We start from the raw sequence: 27,024 nt of genomic DNA, 5'->3' as shown, positions 1-27,024 counted from the left end.
TATGTCAGACTGAAGTCAACAAGCATAATTTATTTTTAATGATGTATTCTTACTGTAGGTGTTCTAACTTTATTGAATCCAGATTCCTATGATCTGGGAACTAGAAATAAATAATTTAGTTTCCCCTGACTATCATCTCAAGATCAAATCTTTCTAAAATATGTCCTCAAGGCTGACTGGAAGGTTAGAAAGTATATTAAACCTGGAGATACCTTCAATAAAATAAATTGTCTAAAATCTGTACATTTCCTTTCTTTTTCTTTAAAGAAATCATTACAATCTGGGGTAACACAGATAACATTTCCAGTCTGAGTATTACTTGCCTGTGGATGGGGAATAAACACTCCCCAAATGACAGTATTTGACTTAGGGGTGTGGCCTTCACACACAGGGCAAGAGTCCCTGTGTAAATCCCCTCTTCAGGTGAGCAGGCTGGTTTACACTGATCAACGTTTATGCAAAAATATTTTGTCTGCTGAAGTTGAAATTACATTCCCACTTTCCTGGTTAAAGAGGCTTTAGTTAGTGAAGATACATATAACTCGATGGAGAATTTTACGTAAATACTCTGCTTCGTATGGGATTCTATACATAAGAAAATGAATTGCTCCCTTATGTCTCAGAGTTTCAATGAAGAAATGTTGAAGGATCTTCTCTGAAAGCATTTAACAAAAGAGACATTCATTAAAAACTCTCCCTCAGAAAACAAGAATATGGGCCAGATTTAGGGAAAAAAATGTTTTATGTTTGTCTTAAAATATAATCATTTATTTGTCCTTGATTAAGTTTAAGTGAGACTGATGATTTATTTCAATTGCTGAGATAGAAAACCTTAAAGTTGAATACAGTTCTGGAGACTCTAATTACATTAGTATTAAAAATGCCATATTAAAAGATGAGAGGATATGTTACATTCAAGGCCTTCTTTTATGTCCTTGGAGAGGTAAATAAAATTAATTACATTTCTACTGGGAGAAAGTTTAATGTGGTAGGAAATGTGTACAGAAAAATATCACTAAGGGTCGAGTGCTAGAGTAAAACTTTAAAGAAGGAAATTTCCAGCACAATGTCTGCGAACACGTTCTTACTACTACTGGCTGCTCTAAGGATGGAGAAGTAGATAGTAAAAATCTCCATCTGGGGCCCACATGATCACTTCATGTGTGGGCAAGAAAATTATGCTTTCTTTTATCCCAAACACTCTTATTATTTTGGCTCCATGCTCTATGTTATTGTTAACTCTAAGTATTTTTGATTCATAATGTACTGTACGTAAAATATACATCCTGAGGACCACATAGGAAATCCGTGGAAACTTCTGGATGGCTTTTTGAAGTCTATTCTTTGAAGAAATCCTATTAACTGAAATAAACTTATTTATGAAAGAAGGGGTTTTTTTTATTCTTTCATATTAGACATATTTGAAATGACTAAACATATTTCCTCCTTGGAAGGCCAGCCGTTTAAAAATAACTAAATATTTATTAGAACTGAGGTATTGTCATTTAGTAAATCAGGCAAACTTAAACAGTTAGATTCCTCCCGTTCACTGGCGACGAGGAGAGCATTTAGGCAGAATAATTTCTAAAACTCCTAGGTCATTTTCATCTAGGTTTTATTAAGGTGTCACATATTTGAGTATATTTAAACCAACTGGATTAGCGTAGTAAGTTTAAAATCTTCAAGTGCTAGAAAGAGTTCAATGCCACGGTTCAGTCAATCTCAAGAGGTGGTCAAGCTGGAAGAGTATGAATTTGGGAAAAATTTACAACTGAATATTCCATGTTCTTTTCTTCCAGATGGTGAAGAAGTCCTACCTGTATGTTAGTCAGAAGGGTCTCTATGGAAGACAGTCCATCAGGAAACAGAAAAGGGGATGGGAATCCGGGAGGCAGTGGTTGTCCATGGCCAGCTAGAGAGAGCTTGTCAAGGCTGTCTCTTGCAGTTGGTGTGGAAAGCGGGGTCTCATCTGTATGTGATTGAAACAAAAATATAGAACAAGTTACGCTTGTCTGTTTTTATTAGACCTCAGTAATGGCTTCCCTAGTGGTTTCCAGAACATTTATTGCAAATTGGTTCCTGCTATCAGGAGAAAATGCTTTCTGCTGAATTTTCTTTAATGAAAAAGCTGTGGAGATACAACAAGATAACATTAATGAGTAACTTTATAAGCCTTTTAAATGCAGTCTCTAATGAGACTGAGTTTACAGTGCCATAGAATCTTTTTAAAACAAATATTATCTCATATATAGTTGTGATAATATATTCAGGCTGACTTTATGGGCACCTTCCCAATTATCTCATTTTAGTTTGTTCTGTTTGGATTGACAATAGAATATTTCTAGAGCTTCGAATAAAGAGAAATGCTTTGTATACTAGTGTTTCTTTCTCAATTAACCCTTACTATATATCAATGACTTGTTCAAATTTATTCTTAAGGAATCTACAAACAAATATGCAATTGAAACCTTTAATTCCATAACTAAAAAGAAAAACTGGAGTCAAGTATATTTTCTCAATTATAACTGAATTGTTCAATATTATTAAAACTAAAAATCTAATTCTTTTGAACTTGAACACCTCTCATCATTGAAAAAACTAGCTTTTTATACATAAAAAGGGGTCTAAAGAAGGGCAGTCACATGCAACTCCCAACACAACATTTAGAAAATCAAATATAAGACTCTATAAGATAAATTAGTTTGTTTATTGAACATTGTCTAACATTGTAAGGAGCTTAGAGCAATGTCCAAACACAGATTCATTTTACTCTTACAGTAAAATTTTCTTACTCAGTTCTTTATTATTTAAACATCTTTACAGTTTCATTTGAGAGAGACACCTGTTATGGCTTATTTTACTTTATTATATCATGGAGAAAATATCATTCATGGCAGGATTCTCAATTTTATAAATATTTTTCTATTTCACCCCAGGAAAATTAATCAGAGCAAGGTATTTGCACAGTCCTGATAGTATCTCTCAATTTTTGCAAGTGGCTAAAAGCTTCAGCACACTTGCCTTTATGCTTATAGTTTGATTCCACTGTTCTGAATCATTTCTTTATTTTTCGTTACAATACCTAAGCGCACAACATCTTTTCCAATGACCGCTCTCTGAGGCAGAAATATGATGGAAGTTGCCCTACTTCTCTGTCTCTAACTAATGTCAGAACCAGTTAAATTCATTCTCCCTCGCCTTTCCGTGTTTCCAGTTAATGAACCAAAAGGGAAGAAAGGCTGGGGAGGGGAGTGATGGAAACAAGGCCTTCTATTAACTACACTCCTCTCCTGCTCACTTACTCACTCTGTAGTTTCTCCGCCCACTCCCTCCTCTGTTAACTTACTGACAGATGATCTGAGGCAGCAGGTACTAGAAGAAGAAACAGAGTAAGCAGCCTGATTAAGACTCATTGTGTGTGTGTTTTTTAAATCACACTTGTCACTAGGGTTAAAGAAAGATGGCAGTGCAGAGGTAGGGCTACTGCATGACTAATGTGATCAAGGTGATCTTGGACATCATTTACCTAGCTTTCATAAATTACTCCTCCAGACCAAAACCAAGGCTGCTTGTGTTTTCTCCTAATAGCTCCAAAAAAGCACTTGTTAAACATCTATGTGCATGTGAAATTATTTAAGAATAAAGAGTAATATTTTTTGATCAGCATCTCCTTAGCTGTCACATGCTGAAAAAAATGTGGCTTAATAGATCATGGGGATAATAATTACTTGTCTCTTGAAAAAAGGCATAGAACCAGAGGGCTGTCTGAGTTTGCTTTCAGCTTTAGAGTCTATGACTCCACAACTCTTAAAGGTTGTCCAAGAAAAAAGCATCAAATGTATGTATACACACACATACATATTTGATTGTAAGTTTCATCATTTCCATGACTATTTGATTTTTCAGCACGTTTATGCTTGACTACGTTTGGCTACTGTGTGAATCTATTCATTAAATCAATCATGATATAAACATTTAGGTATGTATGGACTTAATATTTACTTAATATTACCAGTATTTACTTAACTTAAACAACGAGCTATACACTGGAGAAATAATGGTGAGAAATGCAATATGCAAGTCTTAAGAGGATCATCTGGACTCGAGCGACGAATCCCAGGTGCTAAGTGGCTAATTCCTGTATTTAGTAAAGCTTTCTGTCTTCCATTATTGTTCCATTAGCTACTCCATTTTTTCCTAGTATAGGATTTAAATTGCTCCTTGTTTATGTGTAGGTATGCATTTGGGAGTGTGTGTGTGTGTGTGTGTTTGTGTGTATGTACATGTTCTTTTTCTACAGTTGCTTCAGTGGAATTGATCTTGGTCCTCATGGCTTCAGGTAAGTGTTAACAGGCTGTCACTTGGTGTAGAATTACTTGGTTAGATTTACTCATTTGTCATTTTATATAGTGGAGGTCCTGTGTAAAGCCACTTTAACTCAATCAAATGTAGGGCACAATGATAACTAAAGAAATGAAAAAAAAAGAAGAGTGATTCTTAAGACATGCATTTTTGAAAGGAAGACAAACAAACTAATCAAAGATCAAACAAACAAAATGAAAACATTCCTTCGGGCCTCAAGACCCTACTACTCGAGAGAAAGTTGTCATCTTGCGGAAGTTAACATCATAGAAAGTTGCAGTTAGTCTTCCTACAAAGACAGTGAAATTGGGAACATAGTTATTCCTTTTGAAATAAAAGTGACCTTTGATATCCTAAATGTTTTAAGAAGATTAAAGCAAAAGTGAGAGGCCAGACAACACGGAAGAGAGTTTTGACATCACATAATCTCCACTGACTTCAAACAGTGAATGATGATGAAGCAGAAATTCACAAAGCACCTATTCCAATTTGATACATCTGTACATTTTTAAGAATGTTATCTTTAAAGAAAGTTAGCTTGTTGGATGCAATGCGTTTTGAATTACAATGGCATTTAATAATGTAATCTCTTTTTTTTGTTCTTTAATATTATGCTTTTAAATAATTTTAAACTTACGGAAAAGTTGGAAGAACTGGACAAAGAATCTCTATATACTTCTAAGGTAGTGGATTCAATGGCAGCCTCCCAAAATATATGTCCATGCCAAATCCCTGGATCCTAGTAATTCTAGCTTATTTGGAAAAAAGGTTTTTACAGATATGATTAAGTTAAGAATCTTGAGATGAGGATATCATCCTGATGTACAATGGGCTCTATATCCAATAACAAGTGTCCTTACAAGAGAAAAGCAGAGGGAGATTTGAGGCAGAAGAAGAGATCTACAGAGAAGAGGAGGAGGCAAAGTAGAGACAGAGATAGAGATTGGAATGTGGGGGCCAGAGTCAAGGAATGCTGACAGCCACCAGAAACTGGAAGAGGTCAAGAAGGGATTCTCCTTTTTAGGAGGGAGCACACTCATGCTGACACCTTGTTTCTAGACTCTTGGCCTCTAGAACTTTGAGAAAATAAATTTCTACCATTTTAAGCTACCAATTTGTTAAACCAGCCCTGGGAAACTAATCTAGCTCCTTCCTCAAATTCAACATTTGTTTACACTTTGCCATATTTGGTTTTTAATTATTGGTCTCTCTCCCTTACTTGCTCTGTGCATGTGTACATATATTCAAACCATTTTCCCTCTTTAATCTTTAAGATTTCACTGCATATATCATAAGTACAAGGACATACTTTTTCATAACCACAGGACAAAATCAGCAGGAATAATATACACAGAATACCATTGTTCAACCAAGAATCCATATTCCAATTTCATTATCTATGAGATGTTTTACTATAAAGAGTTAAATAATAAATAAACATTTTCATTTACTTGACAAGTACTTGGGAAGCAGTTTCTTGGACATGTGGTAGGTACCCAGTAGCCTCTATGATGGCCTCTAATAATTCCTCCCTCCTATACACCTGTAGAGAACCTTCCCCTTACTCTGAGTTAGATCTAACAAATAGTATAAAACAGATGTGATGGGATGTCACATCTAAGATTCAGTTGTAAAAATCTGTAGTTTTCATTTATCACTCTCCTTTTCCTTACATTTCTTGCTCAGGGGGTGGGGGGCCAGCTGTAATGTAATGAGAGCCCTGTGCGGGAACATGGGACAAGAGACTGAGGATTGCCATAAGCCATGTTAGTTGGCTTGAAAGTAGATTCCCGTTGCCCAGCTGACCCTTCAGATAAGGATGCAGCTCCAGCTGACAACATAACTGCAAATGGATGAGATCTTAAACAAGAGCTAAGTTATACTCAGATCCTGTGAGATTTTAAATATTTGGTGGTTTAAGCCACCAAGTTTTGGTGCAATTTGTTACACAGCTATAGATAACTAAAACAGTGCATACTACTTTTGAAAACCTTAGGATATATAATGAAAATAATTTAGTGTCCAGTTAGTATCAGCTACTCTGGACATGTAACAACTACTTCAGGCTACAATTTTCTCAACTGAAAAAATAAAAAAAAAAAACTAGCAGGTTGAATGAGGCAAACTCTAGTATTACTCAAATCTAAAATTGCAGATCCTGTATTATTTCTTATAAAAATTCATAAAAATTAGTTAAGTGGAGGTTTCACCTATATTGATTGGAGAGTGATAATTCATGAGTTTGGAATCAGAATTTTAATATCTTCTAATTACAAATTCTGAAGAATTATGACTATCCAGTTAACATCTGAAAAAGAATGAGTCATGCAAACACAAAATTTCAGAGAAAGCTATTGGTTATACTTATGCTTACAAACTCCATTTTATAAGGAGTCTTAAATTATCTTGCTTCATTTTATCAAATTAAAAATTTGATAAATTTTGATGCAATTTGAAAACTCTGTAAGTCAGGCACACACAACACCTAAGACAGCAAATTTGATACAGTGATAGGTATATCTTCCTGGAATAAAGTACGCACTTTTGAAAGCTGAGTTAACTAGGGCACAATTTTTTTAGGTACTCCACATCCATAGGGAATCAGTAGTTATGCCATGTCTCAAAAGAGTTCTTGTTGTTTGTAAAGTCCTATGAAAGAGTGGTTATTAACTTTAAAGTATTCATGTAGTTAATTTAGTTACAGGGAACCACAGTGGTTTTCTGAAAGAAACTAGAACAGCACACATTATAAACTAAAAAATGATTCCATCTTTTGACAAGAAAAATGATTAACATTTTAATAATTATGTAACACAATATTGATTAACATTTTAATAATTATATAACAAATATAATGACCATTGTAACAACACATAATCAATTAACATAAGTTGAAATATAAAGACAAAGCAAAAAAGAGAAGAAATATTTTTAAAACTCCAAAATCAAGGATGTATGAAAAAATGATATTTCATTCTTCTCATCATTTTATCTCATGATTCTACTCATATTTTAAGTCACTTATCAATAAATGACTATCACTAAGATTGATGTCTCTGTGAGACAGGCTTTTTCCCTCCAATCTTATCACACATAACAATTTAGCAGGATATCCTAAGGAACAATGTTGTTTAAAAAAATAATGGGCCTCTACTTTTTAAAATGTTTTCTTTCCTGTTAATAAAATCTAACTCAGTTGTTATTTTCATAACTAATCCCTTTGGGTTTGAATTATATATTCTCTTTCAAGTGTGTGTGTATGTCTTTGTCTCTGATATCTTTTATTACACCATAAATTCCAAGTAGAAAAATGCTCGCTTTTAGAGAACCATATATTCTAAGAGAATTCACAATTATTCATATTGATATGAAGTAGGGAGCAGTATTATTGAAATGGAAAAATTGCCATAATTAATGTTTACAGGTGATCTGAAAATCTGCATGAAAAGGCTATATTCCTATACCGGTGAAGTAAAAACAAAAAAAGTTGACAAAAATTCTGGAGAATTCAATTTTCTACTGAAAAATGAATACCTATTTATACAAATACAAATTTTCCTCACTCATTTTTATCAATTCCCATTACAGTTGTATATAAAGTTAAATTTATCGGTATTTTGTAAACTCATCAGCCACATTATTCAACTGGAGTAGAGGCATGAATAAGCTAAAAAAAATTAGGAATTGGCATTAAAAAAGTGTTTGAAACTTATACCCAGACATAAAACACAATCATTTAAATTGACCTAAGTCCTAACCTCAGTCACAGTTCATTTTGACTCTAGGACCCTGGATTTAATTTGACAAGAAAAACTAATAATTCTGATACCAGTTTGTAATCTTAAATCAAAAAGTGGTCACAAGTTTTCATGTATCTATTCTAATTCTTATAAAATATCTAGGAATATCATGAAATAAGGCTTACTTCTTATTTTTTTTAAATTGAAAAAGTATAGTCACTTTAAAATGCTGTGTTAGTTTTTGGTATACAGCATAGTGATTCATATATATATATGTATATATGTACATATATAAAACTTCTCAATTCTTTTTTCAGTATAGATTATTACACAATATTGAATATATAGTTCCCAGTGCTATAGAGTATGACCTTGTTGTTTATTTCTCTTTTTCAATTTTAAGCCCACTTTTCCAATTCTGGATTTAAAATTACTCTATTTATTTAATAAAACTGTCACCATAATGTGATACAATTATGATAAAATGAAAAGCTAGATTCAGAGAGTGTGAGTTTGATTCCTGGCTTTATCGAGTATTAACAAATAGTAGAGCAGAGAATCCATCTCTTATGTTCTATGAGACTCATTTGATTTATGTATTAAATAAATGACTACAAACTCAAAGGATTATAGTTTAAATCCAATTAAGTTATGTATATTAACATGCTTTCTACTTTCTAATAAATATATGAATAATTTACAAAATTCTAAATTTATTAGAAATTTCCTTTTGTAGTAAACTTGGCTTCTGTGCACCATGGAAGTAACCCTGATCTTGTAACATGAGCCGTAAGCTTGTGGTTTCTGTATTAGTTCTCTCTAATGAGGCTTGTGATGATGAAATATCATGTTGATAATAGCATTATCACTATATATTACTATAGTAGCCTTATGCAAACTAAGCCTGAGTTAGTTCAGTGAACAGTTAAAATTAACTGTGATATAAATAACTTGAGAGAAAGCCAAAGGGTATGAACGAGTTTATCAATTTCTCTTCAGGCAGCAGGTCCTAAAGGAAACAGGTAGGTTGACTTACACAAAAAAGAAAACAGTGCAGATTTTGGAGAAATAGACTGAGAAGCCTAAAAACACTCAAGAGGTTCCTTGGATATACTTGAAACAACATTAGTACTCTGGGTTTCAAGTCTGAGTGAACGAAGGGAAAAATTTAATATGCAAAGAAGATCATTGTGCGTGTTGATCAGGATGCCAGGGATGTGCCAAAAACTACACCCAGCTCACAGACCTGCCTAATGTAATGCATAAAGTATTTATTACACACATAGGCAGCATCATCTCTATCAGCAGTTCTTGACTTTTGGGTAGTTTACCTTTGAAACGCTGATAAAAGTTAGGGAGGGGCCACTCCTTAAGGGAAGAAATAGAACATATATCTCAGCTCCCTCACAGAGAGTAAGAACTTATTAATATCTGTTGAAAGGATATGTGAATGAGATGAGAGGAGGCAAAAGCTGGAGGAGTACAGAATGCAGAAATGGGAAGGATATAGTCTCCCTACCCTGAGGTTACACCACATCTAAAAATACTTTCTACTGGGAAACCACTCTATTGATTACAAGGCAATTTCATAGACATTATCTTGGGTTAGGAGGAAGCTCCAGGAAGAAGATAACAGAAATGTACGTAATTACAATTTCAATAAGGTTATGTGCCAAAAGGTTGATTCAAATGGCACCCAGTAGTTATTCAGAAAAAGAAGAGATTATATTTCAATGATGCGAGTTAGAGCACAGAGTAAAGAAAAAAATAAAATGGTCATGGCCAGGTCCGTTAGAAGTGAGCATTGAATACTGGGCAATATCTAAACAGGGGAAGGTGGAAGGGTAGTATAAGGAAACCACACAGGGGTAACAGGCCAAGGAGAATAGGGATCCTAAGCTCCCTTAAGAGCTTTGTATTTTCTACCATTATTCTCAAAAGAGAGCCTTTAATTTTGGTCTATTCTGCATCTGTATTCCAAAAATCTATGCAAGGAGGAAACTCTAAATAAGGCTACATATTAATATTTCCAAACTTGGCCTTGACAGCAAACTCACCAATATCCTTGGCAGCGGAAGAGATGACATTAAAGCACTCAGGTGTCTGTGCAGAGATTTATTTTTCCTCCTACAACTTGGAATTTCTTGGCAAAATAAAATGGTACCAATCATTAAACACACACACAAACACACACACACACACACTGATTTAACTTTTAAAATATTTTGGGTGGCTTTCACACCTGTTTGTTTCTTAAAGTCATAAATCTTAAGTGTTTATGAAAGAGCTGGTATAGCTTATGCTGAAGAGAGTCCCTTCTTTGACCTTTCTGTCTTTTCCCTGTCCCTGTAGTTTTAAGCTCACTGCGGATACTGCAAGTGAACATGGAAAAGCATTTATTAAAAGCTGCATAACAGACACGGTTGTATTTCCGAGGTTGTGTTCTGCGTATCTGCACAGTAGGGCCATTAAGGGTTCTAAGAGCACAACGGAAACAATCATAACATTTGTTTTTAGATGACTGACTCAGGACATGTACACCCGGCTTTATATAGAAACTGTTTTTGTTTTATTAAGGGACTGTTTGCCTGTTAGTGATAACATCATTAAAAATAAATGAAAGGGGGCTGGTAAAATGCTTCCCCAAAGCTGAAACCTAATTAAAGGTGATATGCCAGCTACGAGGCTTTTTTCAAGACTCAGAAATAGAACAAGGTTACTTCTTTCTCATTTTATAAGGGCCCAAAGAAGACCTCACAGTAAAACATCACTTCTGATCTAATTTTCTATTTCTGTGTACTTTAATAATCTACTTTACCGTCTGTGCTTGCCCACAGAAAGTGAACTAGTTTTGTTCCTACAGATAGCTGCTTCATCATGTCACGTTGCATGAAAAGAAAATCTGATGGTTCAGCTCAAACAAAAAAAATGCAACCTCTTTAAGGCAAAGTTGTCTAGGGTCTAATATATGCAGTTAGAGTTGTTACAATGATGCACACACAAACATTTTATAGCCCTAAAAGACCACTTTTGAGAGTCTGAGTTAATGGTAAAAAAAAAAGAAATCCAAATCATGCTTTATAATTTCAGAAAAAATAAAAAGCAGACCCTTTCATTTTAAGGGGTGGAGTCACTCTAATTTCATGGATGGTGGCAAAAGCAGGAAACTGCATTGCCTTGATAACTCTGCCCTTATTGTGCTGTGACCTTGGCCAATTTACTTAAATTCTCATCTGCCAGAAATGAGTTTCTGAAATGCGCTTTGAGAATTTTCAGAGGGCTGGGGGCGGGGAACAGGGCGTCACATAAATCCAAGGCCTTTTCAAAATGAATATTACTTGAGCAGTTGAGAGAAAAGGAGAAACACTAGGCACCCTCATAGTGTCATGGCTTGGTATACTCCAGTTCTATTCCATTTATGAGTCTCCAAACCCAAAATGAATCTTATTGCTAAGTGAATAATATAGAACAATTCTCAAATTCTTCCCCTGAAGTATTAAATCATTCTGGCATTGTGGATTATTTAAACTCGGATTTGTACGTGGGCCTTAGACTACAATGAGCATGAAGTTACAAAAAGTGTGAAGTAGCTTTGGAAATAATTTGGTAGACATTTTTCATTTTTCAGACAAAACAAGCCCGAGAGTGATGACCCCAATTTTTTCAAACCCCAGTATGCAAACTTTCACTTTTTTAATGGAAAGTTATAGCATCAATTTAGAGGAAATACAGTAGAAAAGTAACATTCTGAATGACTCCAGGGATATGCATACCCACAAACATACATCACATTCAACAATTTGTGAAGTGTGAAATCTGGCAGGATATTTAATAAATATTAAGGGATTTTAGGGGTGATAATGATACTGTGATTGTGATTTAAGGAAAAGAATCCTCATTTTTAAGAGATAAACACTGGAGATAAATAAAGAGGTATCAACCAATCAAATATGTTTGGAAATTAAACCTTTGTCAGTTGCATCATTTGCAAATATGTTCTCTCATTCCATACGTTGTCGTTTTGTTTTGCTTATGGTTTCTTTTGCTATGCAAAAGCTTATAAGTGTAATTAGGTCCCATTTGTTAATTTTTGCTTTTATTTCTATTGCCTCCATAGACTGCCCTAGGAAAACCTAGAGATTGTCATTCTGAGTGAAGTAAGCCAGAAAGAGAAAGAAAAATACCATATGATAGCACTCTTATGTGGAATGTAAGAAAAAAAAAAAAAAAAAGAAAAGAAAGAAAAAAAGAGGACACTAATGAACTCAACTACAAAACAGAAACAGCCTCACAGGCATAGTAAACAGTCTTATGGTTACCAGGAGGAAAGGAGGTGGGAAAGAATAAATTTGGGAGTTTGAGATTTGCAAATGTTAGCCACTATATATAAAAATAGATTTAAAAAATTTCTTTTGTATAACACAGGGAACTATATTCAATATCTTTTAATAATCTTTAATGAAAAAGAATATATGTATGTATATTCATGGCTGGGGCATTTCACTGTACAACAGAAATTGACACATTATAAAGGACTATACTTCAATTAAAAACGCATGTTTAGGATTGGCTTCAGAATTCTCTGGGGGAGAGGGGGAGTTGGATGGGGGAATTTATGAAGCAAGACTGGGCTTGAGACAATCACTGTTAAAGCTGAATGATGGGTAGGTATATGGGGGGGTCATTATCCTATTTTAATTGTATGCATGTTTGAAATTTTCTATAATGAAAACGTTTTTATCATAAAAGTAATGCTACTCAGGAAAGATTCCATTAACTCATCCTTCTTTGAAAAAGTCAGAGGCATTGGTATGATGATCATTATCATTCTCATCAAAATAACTAGCTTATATTGAGTGTTTTCTGTGAGTGCAAAGCAATGTTCTAAGCACTTTGCATGCATTCACTCATTTAATCCTCATAATAATCGTTAGGTTGTTACTAGTGTTAGCCTCATTTTACACAAGCAGATAGAGGTAAAAACAAATTAGCTTGCCAAGATAAATGGACCACTAAGGAGAGGAGCTGGGTTGAACCCAAGTAGTCTTGCTCCAGAATCTATGTTCCTGAAACATCCCAGAGTAAAATATAAGCTATTTACCAGAATTTAAAAAATAAATTTGATATGTGTGTCTAAATATGTACAGGTAACATACATTCCAAAAAAAGAAAATAATTTTAAATTATTGTATCTCAGAGTGGAAAGAAAACTTAGAGATTTTCTATTTCACTAATTTTTGATCAAGGCTTTATGTATTCCCTGGAAACCCAACTCCCTGGGCATCCAAAGCAGCCAAGATTCCCCCAGAATGACTCCTCTCACTATCACATTTATGATTATTCGTTTTTGAAGCAAGGATACCTTAGAACTGAATTTCAAGATTCTCCCCACATGGGACTAGAAAACTCCAAACATGAGTATAATAGACTTTAAAATCAACCCTAACTTTAAGTAGCCCGTAAAGGCATCTCCCTATAAATTTCTCCACTCCAAACCTTTCCCAAATGTCACCATAGTAACAAAGTCTATACTTTTCTTGTAAGAGATATTTAACCATGAAAGTATCACTTTTAAACTGACACATGCATTTCATGATGTTTGGGGAAAAAAAAAGCAAGGTATCCTTAAAGATTCTTCAAACACAAAAAATACTAAGAGATTTACTTCAAAAGGAGTAGGTGTCATGCCTTATCCATTTATCAGCTACAATTAATCCTTGGCAGTTTGAGATTTGCAAATGATAACCACCATATAGAAAAACAGATAAAAAAATAAATTTCTTCTGTATAGAACAGGGAACTATATTCAATATCTTGTAATAACCTTTTATGAAAAAGTATAATTGGGACATTATGCTGTACACCAGAAATTGACACATTGTAACTGACTATACTTAATTAAAAAATACAAAAACAAAAAAAGTTCTTGGCTACCATCACAGATTGTCCACTGCATTGTTCTAATTCAGCTTCTCCTGAATTTTGTCATCATGTAACCCCACAAGAATTTTGTCTAGACTTCTTTGTCTATCAGATCCACCCCAGCCCACCCCCAGCCTCATCAGTGTGCTCCATCCTTGTATTGGGAGCTCCCACAGGTCCTGTTACCACTCTGCTCTGGTAAGATACCAAGTACCAGGCTGGTGGGACATTGCCCTAAGCTAGACATCAGCTTGCTGACCTAGATAAATTAGTTTACGTAAGTCTGATAATTTACTAAGCATAAGGACTCCTTCCATGCCACAGGTGTATTTTAATAGGTCCCTTAACTCTCACCTCCCTTGCCACACTCTTCTGAGACCTGGAGCATGGCAGGTGAATGTGCAAAGTCTCCTGAGGTGATACCTGATAGCTCTACATCTTCAGTTTCACTGGCTTGAACCAATTCACCACCACACCCCGCCCCCGCCATCCATATCAACTAATTACCATCTTCCCAAGACTATTTCAAATGATCAAATTCAATGAAAATTATAATCAAACAAATTTCTTTACAGGTTTGTTTCCTTGATTGTGTTTAACCTAGAAAAATTGTGAGAGAAGGGATTCTGTCCCTCTTGCTTACCTGTGTAACCTCAGTGCCTGGCACATTATACATTTTCAGTATGGATTGTTTGAATATCTGATGTAATTTATTGTCCAAACTGGTTAATTTGTTAAGTGCTTTGTTCTTATATTAATAAAGACAAATTTCAGCTGAGGTTAGTTTCCATTTTAAATTAGTTGAGTCTGAATGACTGAAAAAAAGTGTATAGTATAAAATGCTTTCCGTGGAGTGAGGATATATCTTAGTGGTACAGTCGTGTCCTTAGTATGTACAAGGTTCTGGGTTTAATCTCCAGTACCTCCATTTAAAAAAAAAAAAAGGAAAAAGTGCTTTCAGTTTAGGTTGCTCTTTTAGAAATATGAACTTAGCATATAAAAATTATTTATGATTTTTAAGATTCTAAATGTTAAAATTCCAATTAAAAAAAATTACGTATATATTGTGGTTACCCTGTGCAGAAAAAGAACTAGTGAGTATGGGGAGAAAACAGTAAGATTTGATTCATATATATATAAGTTGGTGGCTCTGGGCAATAGTGGATTCCCCATGACAGAGAGGGTCCATGCAAAGTTGATAAGCATCCTGTCAGGAATATTATAGAAACTCTTCCCTGGGAATTGATAGGAGGTTAAACTAAGTGACCTTTCTATCCCTTTTACCTATTGAGATTTTATGACTTCTTCCTTTAAAACTAACTGCTTTCTAACTTAGTCGTATAAAAATGCAAAGGAGAGCACTAATTTTGAGGATTTAGGGAAATATAAAAAGTTAAGAGTGTACGTTTATGTCATTGTCAGCATTCTTCCCTTGGCGAGGAGGGGATTCTTAAACAGCACAGCTGCTCTTTTGCAACTCTCAGAGCAGAAAAACAGAATGTGAATTCCTGGACCTTTACTATATCTAAGTTTTAAAAAATTGATTTCCAATTTATAAGCACTTGTTCTTTATAGCAAAGAAAAAAGGTGACATTGTCAGATTTACAGAATTGTTTTTCTGAGCTTCTAATGTGTCGTATTTAAGAAAAACACATCTGTTGGCTCAAAAAATGTCCAAAAACTGGATACAGAAATGAGACATCTTGTGTCAGTTTTCCTTCATCACTGATTTTTAAATTTAATTTGACCAATTGTTTGACATGTGAAAATTACTTTAAAAATCCAAATAAATAATACCCAATCAAGTTGTTCGATCAAATCAACCCAAATCAATCCAAATTTTCCCATTAAAGGATTTCTTGTTATCTTCCACTTTATATCCTATATGTTTGGATGCCTCAGATTCACTTCAAGGAACTTTTTTTATATCCTGAAGGACTGACACAGTTGAGTTAGAAGATGTAGCGTAGATCAAGAATCTCAGCTGGGAAGAGATCCTACATTAAGGGAACTGAGGAAGGATGGTGTAGAAGAGACTCAGGGAGGGTGAGGTGAGTGGCTGGTATGGAGAGAGAGAAGTAAGGGGGCCATAACTGCAAGAGCTCCTGCTGGCCTGGACAGGAGGCTGTGGTCCACGATGTCTGGGAGTAGGCTGGGCATGGCTGATCATCTTGTGGAAATGGCACCTTCTTTCTAGTCACAGATGTCTTTGAGAATGTAGAACTACTTTCTCCGACATGACCATTGGACAATTCATTCCCCTGACACATTAAATTCAAATCACTGCTACTCAATATATCCTTGTATATTTACTTATGGTTTGTCTCCTCTAATTACATGCAAGTGGCTTAAGAAACATGTTCTGCTCTATATTGATGATATCGGGTCCCCTCTACCTTGACTGGTGTCTTGCCTTTACTAGCCTCTCAGGAAATATGTGTAGAGTGAATAAATAAACTTTTAAAATAATTTCAAAATAAGATGAATTAATTTCTCAAGCTATCTCTGTGCATTTTGTTTCCTCAGAATTTTCAAATTTGCCAGCAGATATATTAGTTAATTAAAAAACCTTCTTAACAGCACATTAAGAAAGATGTAGGTAAATTCAATTACTATAGACAAAATAACCCTATAATATCTAATGTGTTTGAAAGAAACTCAAAGAAAAGTTTATTATGTGAATGTATATGTGTGTACAAATGACTGTCCACAGACACACACAGTTATGTAAGCATTTGTGTACATACAGGTGTATAGGTATATAGAGCTCTGCTGCATTTAGTCAGTCAGTAACTGTTCTACATTTAAATTATTAATTTACTTTAAAAACTATCACCAAAAGCTTTAAGCAAATAAATAATATGCTCATTTGACATAATAAATTATCTTTCATTCCTTATTCTTCCTTCCCATATAGTAAGATTTCACAAGAATGAAGAAACCAGGTAGAACTTGGAAGTCTTACTATTACTTTTGTCCCATATACTTTAAGATTAACCAAGTTATAAGTAGCATATGTATTGAAGTACTATTTCCTAAATGACTTAACACTGATGGAAAATTGGAAAACAATTCAAATTTTCAACTTTATTAGAAAGTGCTTCATATTTGAACAAGCAAAGCAAACATGCAGGTTTTAGCCTGCACTCGATAAATATGAAAAACACATTGCTCTTTAATGCCATTTTAAATTAGAAAATTTAAAGAACTACCATAATAATAAAAAAAAAGTTAAAATGTTATGTTTTGTATGAATTTTCAAAACTCACAATTAACTCTTAAGATTCTGATATGTCTCTCACCTACTTTGGCCCAGGACAGTAGTTACAGGAGAGAAATTATATTGGTCTCTTACTTTCAGTTGGAATCATCACAAATACGTCTTCTTTGTTTCTTTTATAATGTATTCTAAAATCTATTCCCTAACTTTTTGTTTATAGTACACAAATTCTCCACAGATTTAAACATAGTACCTAGGTTAACAATTGCTTCAAAAATGTCAAGATATTTGAAAAGAAGGTATTTCCTTCAATTACAAATTAATTTTCACAATTACTAAATTTCACCACAAATTTCATCAGTTTGTAGGAAACCAAAGTAATTCTGAAAATATGAATATATTTTATTTTGCCAAATGTGTCAGTTGACAAATTAGTCAAATTAGAAAGTCTTTCTTAGAGCAGGAAGGGATAATTTTGGGAGCTTGAGATTTACAAATGTTAGCCACTATATATAAAAATAGATTTAAGAAAATGTTTCTTCTGTATAGCACAAGGAACTATGTCTAATTTCTTGTAATAATCTTTAATGGAAAAGAATACAAAAACAAATATATGTATGCATATGCATGACAGGGACATTGTGCTGTACACCAGAAACTGACACATTGTAACTGTACTTAAACTAAAACAAAAGAAGTTAGTCTTTCTAGAAATATTTATGGATGAATACCAAATTCAGTATACTATGGTATGATGCTAACAAAGCTAAGAAGAGATGAATATTGGGGGAAATAAAGATATTTAGCTCATTTTTGGACTTCCTGGAGGAGAAGAAATCTAAGTTCAGAATGAAAAATAATCAGGATATAAGCCTTTAAAGCATGGCTAAAATCTTAGTATACAGGGAAGAGAAATAATTTTTAAAAAAGGATAATTTATTGTCTCAAATTTGTGTCAAGGTTTAAAACTCTCTACACTTTAGATTTGATCCTTTAAATGTTAGTATATTTTCCTCTATCATCTATTAATTATTAACAGTTAAACACTAAAAAAATACCTTATCCATATGTTTACTGAAATCTCTTCAATCCATCCCACATTTCACTAATAGGCAAAGAAATGAGGCTAAATTGAAAGAATGTTTTCCTGGTGAGCCTGTCTTAGTGATGACTGTCTTGTTTTCTAAGAAATTCTTTTAAGGAATGATTTTTAAATCTTCCTCAGGGTCACTACCAAGGTGCTTCTTACACTGTATGTGAAATGTGCTTCTATTCATTTAAAAAAAAATCATAGCTGCATTAGCTTCTTTACTCTCTTGTCTGTGGGTCAGCAAATTCAGCTGTAAATTTAGCCCAAATGTTTAAAGTGCACTCCATGCGGCCTTCATTCATTTAGAACAGCCAAGACCCTTCCTCTCATCTCTCCTGTCCTGCGCTTCCTCTCTCTTGGGCTTTTATGCCGGTTACTCTCACTATCTTCATTTTCTCTAAGATAATGAAAACAAAAGAATAACTTGTACTTCTTTGTATCATTTTAGACATATGCCATGTAAACATACAATGTGCTAAAATGTATCCTGTTACTTGGTTACTTGGGTGTAATTTGATCTCCATCTTGAACAGGGAGCTGCAAATTTGGGGGAGAAGGACTGGCTTACATTTTCTCTAAGCATTTGAATCTGAATTCTAGCATTTTGAAAAAAGCTGAGTGATGATATCAAGTAAGTCACTCTCTCTCTTCTGTCTCTGGTTTACTAAAGAATCAGGATATTGCTCCGGCAGTTGTGTCCTCTCTTACATAGACTTTCTCCTCCTTTACTAAACACTTCTAGCTGCATATAGCCATCTAATAATATATCCCCTCTAACTGAAAAAAGAAACTCTCCCTTGATGCCATCCTTCCCTCCAATTACTGTTTTTCATATCCCTTTTTGAAAACTGTCTATACTCTGTCATGTCATCTCTCCACAATTGAATCTTGAGGCCACTCTAGTCAGTTTTTTATTCCTAGTTTTCTAATAAAACTACCTTTATCAAAATTAACTATGACCTTCATATTGTCACATCCAATAGACAGTTCCCAGGACTTCCCACACTTGTCAACAGCCCTTGATAGGCTGATGGTTCCTTCATTCTTGAAGCTTTTTCTTCCCTTGGCTTCCAGGACACCATTCTCTCTTCTTCTCCCAAAACCCCAATAGCAGCTTCTTCTTAGTCTCCTTTTGCTCCTCTCTTTTAGCTAATCTTTTCAAGCTCAAAATATTACAAGACACCATCTGACCCCTTTTCTTTGCTATACTCATTCCTTCGTGATCTCATTCAGACTCATGCCTTTAAATACCATCTATATGCTGATGGCTCCAAATTTATAACTTTAGTTAAGACCTTTTGCCTCATCTGCCCTCATCTCTGGACTCACATCTTCCCACGGGATATCTAATATGCGTCTTGAAATTCACATGTCCAAAAAACGAACACTTAATTGCCCAATTCCACAGCTGCTCCTTTTATCATCTGATTAATCTCAGTCCCATTCCATTCCCTTTCTTCTCAGAGTCAACTAAAATGATGTGTTTGTAGTGTTTCTTTTTAGTTTCTGTAGCTGTAGATAGTCTATAGAAATATAGACCTGGATATATTCCTATTTATGTGTAATAATGAGTAACATTTAACATAGTTTGGGGCTAAATCTACATGAATAATATCATACTTTATTAATATCTTTTTCCAACTTGTATCATGTTTTTGAGACTTATCTAAGTTGGCTCATATAAATCTATTTATTCATTTAAAGTGCTGTACGGAATTACACTATACAACTATGTTCTATTTTATTTAGATATTCTTTCATTGCAGCATTCAGTTGGATCCAAAATGTTTATTGTTACAATGATGCCATAAAATGCTCTATTTTATCTATGTACTAGACCTTTCTTTGAATTTTTATGCAATTTATTTAATGCAATTCTCACACGAAAAATCTTGCATAGTATTATCCTTTTTTTTTTTCCACCATAAAAGAAACTAGAAACTAAATCGTAAAGAGATTGAGTAATTTTCCTAAGGTTATACAGTGAGTAAAGACATGGACAGAATTTGAAATTATATTTATATTATTTCCTCACTTGGGCTTTTTTTCTTACTGAAGACTTCATCTGGTTTGAAATCTTATGAAGTTCTTGTAGGAATAATGCTGACAGTAACAGGGAACAATGAGAGAGGACCATTACCAGTCCTAGTCCTTGCTTCAATGAGAATTCTAGAAAAGCATGAGTGGACAATGAGAGGATGCAAGAAATACGCGTACAGAGGTGGCAGCCCATTTAGAAAACTCCAATTTCAAGCCTCGTTATCAACAGACACTCCAGTTGTAGAGATGCTGGCAAGAAATTCATAGGAATTGGTGACTAAACTGTGTAATGATGAAGAAGTCAAAGTCAAATAAAAGAAAGTCTTAGCTGGTGCACTTGAGACCCAGGGGAAAGTACTGCTATTAACCAAACTGAGAAAATTAGAAAGAAAACTCCAGGATGCAGCAAGTTGTAGGGAGGAAGGAATATAAGTGCCCAATGCAGCTCCTGTTGAGACAAAGATTTGTTTTACTTATCAAAGACTTTGAGCTAAGAATACCTGATCTCTTTTTTTAAAAAAAAGTTGAGAAACAACAATAACAACAACAACAAAAAAAAAAAAAAAAAAAAAAAGGAAGAAGCCTTGCTGGCTCCTTATAGAGGCAAATCTAGCAGCATTTTGGGGGGTTGGGGGATGTAATCAGATTTACTTACTTTATTTTTCTTTTTAATGAAGGTATGGGGATTGAACCCAGGACCCAGTGCATGCCAAAGCATGCGCTCAACAACTTGAGCTATGCTCTCCCCCTTAGAAGTAAATCTAGAATTGTAATAATTACCTTCTTTTCTTTCCCTTGCCTCTACATTCATGCCATTTGGATCCTAACCAGAGATTCAAATTCCAGACATCACTGAAACTAATCATTAATATCAGCAGGAGGAGAAATATAAGGCATCTCAAGCTAAGAGATTAGACAAACCAAAAGTCAGTATCAGCCTGTCTTTACTGATCTGCTGGTGGCCCTCAGTACTGTTCCTAGTGATTACATTCCTGCCTTGTTTCTCTACAGGATTTATTCTTAATATTATAACTGGGGCCAATCCCCTGCCAGAAAGTGTGTCTTGGTTCCACGCTCAGTATCTTGGTTTCCCTTGACTGATAGTCCTTACACTTCCCATCTCATCATTTCTGGTTTTGGAAATCCCACACAGAAAACAATTCTCCATGGTCAAGTATTCCCGAATTCACGCATATACTTTTTTTCTAGAACTTCACTATGCCCACTGCTTACAGGCCTTTATTTGCTGTCTACCACCCACAAGCATTTTCTCGCCACCCATCTGTTTTGGCATCCTGACGACTGCGTAGCCTTCGGCGCATCATGTCCTCATACCTACAGATTTTCTGAATTTGGAATACTGTGATTTTCCATTTGGTTTACCACATCAATTAACAAGCATCCATTCTGTAAAGGAGAAAAATCACAGCATAGAGAAAGAAGCTCTGATCTCCCTCTAGAGAGACAGGAGGAAAGGAAAAATACCAAAACAGAGAGGGAAAAATCAAATTCCCACTATGAGAAATGAGTAAAGACCACAGAAGTTGACAGGAAATATAAATATTTGGTCTAGTAGATGAATAAAGTCCAAATATTTGGATAATTTAATTTTTTTAAAGATTTGGAAAATTTTTCTGTTCAATTTTTTTGACAAAATTTTTTTGGATCCCCAAGTGTGAATAAACTCAACCTAATGGTATTAGATCCTGAACTTTTCAAAAATTTACATATGAATAAATGTTTTCATATGTAAATTTCTCATAAAGAATTGCAAAGAACAACTTGAAATATAATTTCAGATGTATCCACATGTGCCAAATTGTTGTGTTTCTGAACTGATTCTTACAGGCCTTTCGTTGTTTTAATTATAAAAACGCAATTATAAAAAATCCACAGAAGAATCAATATGCCTTTAAAGAAAAGATAGAAAGGTAATCTTTTTTTTTTTTTTTTTTTAAGGATTATACATCTTAAAAGAACAAAACAAAAACAGAGACATAGCTGCCTTGGAAAATACAGTGAGAAAATGAATGGTGGAAATGGCTAAATATAAAAAAAAAGTATAATAAATAGAACACTACAAAGAAATATGCAGAGACTTCAGAAACATATACAGTAATTGAAACCATCTGCTAACAAGTACAGGTACTACAAGACCTGTTTCAAAGACTAAATTAGACTCATTTGTTATTAGCAGTATATATTTGCATTCAATTAATGTGCTAAAAATCCTTTAAAAGTATGCTCTCTTAAGTGGGTTAGACATGTTCATTGTTATCTTGTTTATACTAATAATTGGCTTAGCAAATCTTTTCTTTATATCTAGTACAAAGGTAAACTTTATCAAGCCCAAGCTGAATTATCATAAATTCCGTATTAGCAGAAACCAAATTAATGAGGTTCGATTGTACCAAGAAAATTGTTTTCGCCATTTGCTTAATTTCATCTGCTTATACGTTAACCAAAAATTCAAATGATGGAAGGGGTAGATAATTCAGTATTTGCAAAAAATATCAGTAGAAGCAAGGCAAACTTTCAGAAGCTCTAATTTAGTGTTATATTTATTTGTTTAGGTTCACTGTGTAATATGATGTTAAGTGTATTACTGTACCTTGCTATTATGGAACAGATGTTAAATGCAATGTAAAAATGTCAGGGGTAAATGATTGATGATCCTCTTTGCCATTTCAAAGTAAACCATCATTATTTATATGCTCTGGACATTGCTTGAAAGCATCATATTAAATCTAAACAATTGATCCATTTTCAAGGGTTTTTTTTTTTTTTTGTAGAATGTATTATTTATGTGTTTTTTATTCTTTTGTGAAAATGCTCAAGTACAAGGAAGTATTTTGAGTCTCAAGTGCTCCACCCAGTCCATATGGTAGATTTGTTCTCTGTGTAATACTTACCTTTTCCCTCTAGGCCCATATGGCAAGTCCATAGGCTGCCCAGGCCCCCCTGTCCTGCACAGGGGCCATATGGCAAGTTCAGTGAGCACTCATTTACCTTGTATTAATATTTTATCTGCCTCAGACACAGAAAGAGATCAGATTAAGTCAAGTCAGCCCTTGAAAATGGTTCAGCCATATAATCAATACTGAGTGTCAATGTGGTATGAGATATGGGTGCTGTTATTTCATTTATATTTAAAAAAAAAGCAAATCCATTTGAATAATTTATCAAATAATTTCATAAGCTTTTTTGATCACTTGACATACATTGACAGAATAATGTTTAATTATGCTAATCATCTAGGCGATATTAACACATAATATAGTATAAACTTATAAAGTTTAGAACTGGTTTAAACATATAGGCTTTGATATATCCAAAGAGATAAGACTGAATCTAAATTATAATCTATATTACCATAGTAATTGCTCTAAAATTAATTTATCGTTACAACATTTGCAACTATACTTTAAACTTTGCTGTCAACTTAAGGTAATTAAGAAGCCCTCAGCATTCTATTTACAGTTAGATTTGATATCAAAAATATGGAATAAATTAAAATACTGTATTTCTGCATGATCTACTGCCAGTATAAATTCATGTAAAGTCATCAAATGACTGAACACTATGCGGTAATTTATCTTATTATAAATTCATTCAGTTGATAAAATTATTATTTTTACAACTTCATTAAATTTTGAGCTAGAGATACCGTCTGTATGTCTTCTCTTTAACACCTAATAGTACTGATGTATATGTGGGCAGGATAATACATTTCATAATCAAATTACTATTCCAAGCACTTAACAACTCTTCCAGAATATGTCACAAAGACATGCATATTCTTTATGCCAGTCACAGTGATATGTGTACATTACTTTCATCTCCTTCAATAAAAAATACATATCTCCTTTTTGAAAACATCTTCACTATTGATAACCTGAGCTCAGTTATTCAAAATGAACAACAAAAACAACAACAACAACAACAACAACAAGAAAAACAGCGCAGCCCAACACACTTAACGGCAATGTATTTTTGTTAGACCTCAGAATGTTTGCCAGTTTATGAATAAAATCTGATGCGAGACTGTTCGGAAGTGGGAGTTCATGCCTTGTGTGGTTCTTTCTTTCACCCGTCTACAGTATTTTCTTCTGGGACATGTCTTTTAATCAGTCAACCTTCTCGCCACAAAACAATTATAAATACTTAGGTCTTTTTATATTTTATTTCACACAATACACATCTCCTATTATCATATTTTGCCCACATTTCCTCTGGGTCCTCCTATCTGTAATCATACTTGTTATGATGTCTGTCCAGAATACATTTGTCAGGCCAATGTAAATTCTGAGATCATATCACATAGGTGATATGAAATAGATTCTGAAGTCATTTGAAATTTTAAAATGATAATATTGAAATAAAAATGTTAATGTGTTTAGGTTTGTCACCTATAAGTGCAAGCCAAGTCATAATTAAAGTATAAAGACAACTTCAGGATCTCTGACAGCTTATTTTAGGCTTGTATATATAGAAACATATTTTAATGAAAATATAAAAGTTTAATTTTATGCACTGAATATTTTCACGGAGTCAGCACTTTGCTATTTTGTGATAACATGTTAAAATTAATGGGATGTCTTAACTAAGTTATTTCTGCATATATACATATAAAAAAGGGAAAGCTCTGAACCTGACTTCATAAATAACATTCACTGTGATTCTGTTAAAGTTTAGATGTGTGGATTTGTATTTGAAATCCTCAGAAGGTTACAGGGTGCAACAATATCTCTGAGTCTTCAGGGACAAAATCCCATTATGTGGAGTTCAGTAAAGGGGGTAAACACCACCATAAAGAAATACAAATTGCACATATTTCCCATTTAGCTAGTGTCACCAAAGTTCACCATTTAGAATTCTAACCAGTTAGGACTTATTCTGGGAGGTCAAGTACCTTGTGAACCTTGTCATCTCATTGATGACATCATATCCCATCCATCAGTTTTTTCAGGGGCACACTTGCCATCTGCTCAGCACACGTTGTAATAACTTATTAGACAAATTCACAGGGTAACAATCTGTACAATGACACTGTTATCTTAATGCTGCCGCATACTGAGATAACAGCCACTGCTTTTCTGTCAGAGCACAATGATTCTGCCCTCCAACTTCAAAAGAGAAGTTAGGAAGCTATTTACACTTCTTCGGTCTTACGGAAACTATCAGCCTACGGGCAGAAGCATTCTTCTCCCTTGTAGGATCGCAAACAAAACTCCTCTCACGAGATCCTTCCAAGGAACGAGCCCTGTTTAGGGTTTGCAGGCTGTGAATTCCCTTTTTTTTTTTTTTTTTTTTTTTCAATAAGGGAATCAGATATAGAAGAAGGATACTCAACTACCCCATAGAAAATTTAAAACAATAACATTTATTATTACCAAGCAATAAAACTCAATACCTCCTAGCCACTTGCTAAAATAATATAATTAAAATAATTTTCGAACTTGTTCCAAATAACTATAATCTCTCTTATTTTTTTCTAAAGGCATTTAATTAGCAGAAAGAGGGTCTCAAACATCTAGCTGACACTGCATACCTGCAACTCAGATGAGTCCTTTGGAAAAACCAAGGACAGTGTCCAAGTTCATGTACCTGTATCTTAGAAGCTTTTTGTTTGCAGCATAGAATTACTGGGCATGGTTAACCTAGCAGCTATCAAAGGCCTTACGGCTTGATGAATTCCGGCACAGACAGTCTCTCTATCCCTTAGCTTTAAAAATTATATATATTTTTAGAGACGAAGAAGATGGTATTTATTTTGCGTTACATGGAATTCATCCTCTGTTTCTTCCTTTGGCTTGTCATTTATTCCAGCTTACACTGTGATCAACATTGTACTAAAATAAAGTCAAGTACAACAGCCGCTCCCTGCCCATCAAAACACACAGACGTCTGCCAAGCACTTGTAACAGCTGGTGTTACATTAATTAGTTTAAACTATTTATTTCATCCATCTCCAGAGCAGATTGAGCAAAAACATTAGAGATTATTCTAGCATCTGTAAGTGCCCTGCAAACATTAACCAAGGAAAGTTAGAATATTCATCAGTATCATACCCACATACACACATAAATATATATATATCAATAGGTAAATAACTTAAGAATCTGAACAGTCATTATAAATAAGTGAGTGAAGTCCATCATACACTTAGTGACATGTTTTATTAACTGTCTTTACAAACATAGGTTTTCAACTTATATTCATCTTTTGTGTCGACAAAGTTTCTCCCTTTAAAAATTATCACTAGAAAGCGATAATAATTCCTGGCAACATGGGCCATTAAACAATATATGACAGGGACTGGGTGACTCAGTGGATTACTCACAGATTTTATGGCCACCGTTGGAATCCTGCCCTAACTACAGTGATCAGAACACTGTTATCAAATGGCTGTAAAAACCTCAATTAAAATTACTTCTATGGCCTCCACTAGGTTCTTAGCAAACTATATCCCATAACATGAATCTACACGTTATTGACAAAATTAACTCAACTGCCACTTTTTGGCTTAAGAGAATTTAGAAATTAACCAGCTAACTGACTCTTCAAGTAACAGTTGTCAACAGGGGCTTGATTATAAATGTATGTCCATTAAACACCTGTCAGTCTAGGTTTTTTGTTGGACTTGCAGC

At 34.2% G+C, this 27,024-nt stretch overlaps 1 protein-coding gene across 1 annotated transcript in view; it reads right to left on the bottom strand.

The window, feature by feature from the left end:
• DACH1 (dachshund family transcription factor 1) overlaps positions 1-27,024 on the bottom strand; it is a 396,950-nt gene that overhangs the window by 42,099 nt on the left and 327,827 nt on the right. The window contains exon 7 of the mRNA XM_010978779.3: positions 1,818-1,969. Within this exon, the coding sequence (XP_010977081.3) occupies positions 1,818-1,969 (152 nt within the window). The remainder of the gene's footprint in view (positions 1-1,817; positions 1,970-27,024) is intronic.

This window comes from Camelus dromedarius, chromosome 13 (genome assembly GCF_036321535.1).
Source record: "Camelus dromedarius isolate mCamDro1 chromosome 13, mCamDro1.pat, whole genome shotgun sequence".
Classification (NCBI taxonomy): domain Eukaryota; kingdom Metazoa; phylum Chordata; class Mammalia; order Artiodactyla; family Camelidae; genus Camelus; species Camelus dromedarius.
Note: the sequence above shows the minus strand (reverse complement) of the source record. Positions and strands in the feature narration are given on the sequence as shown.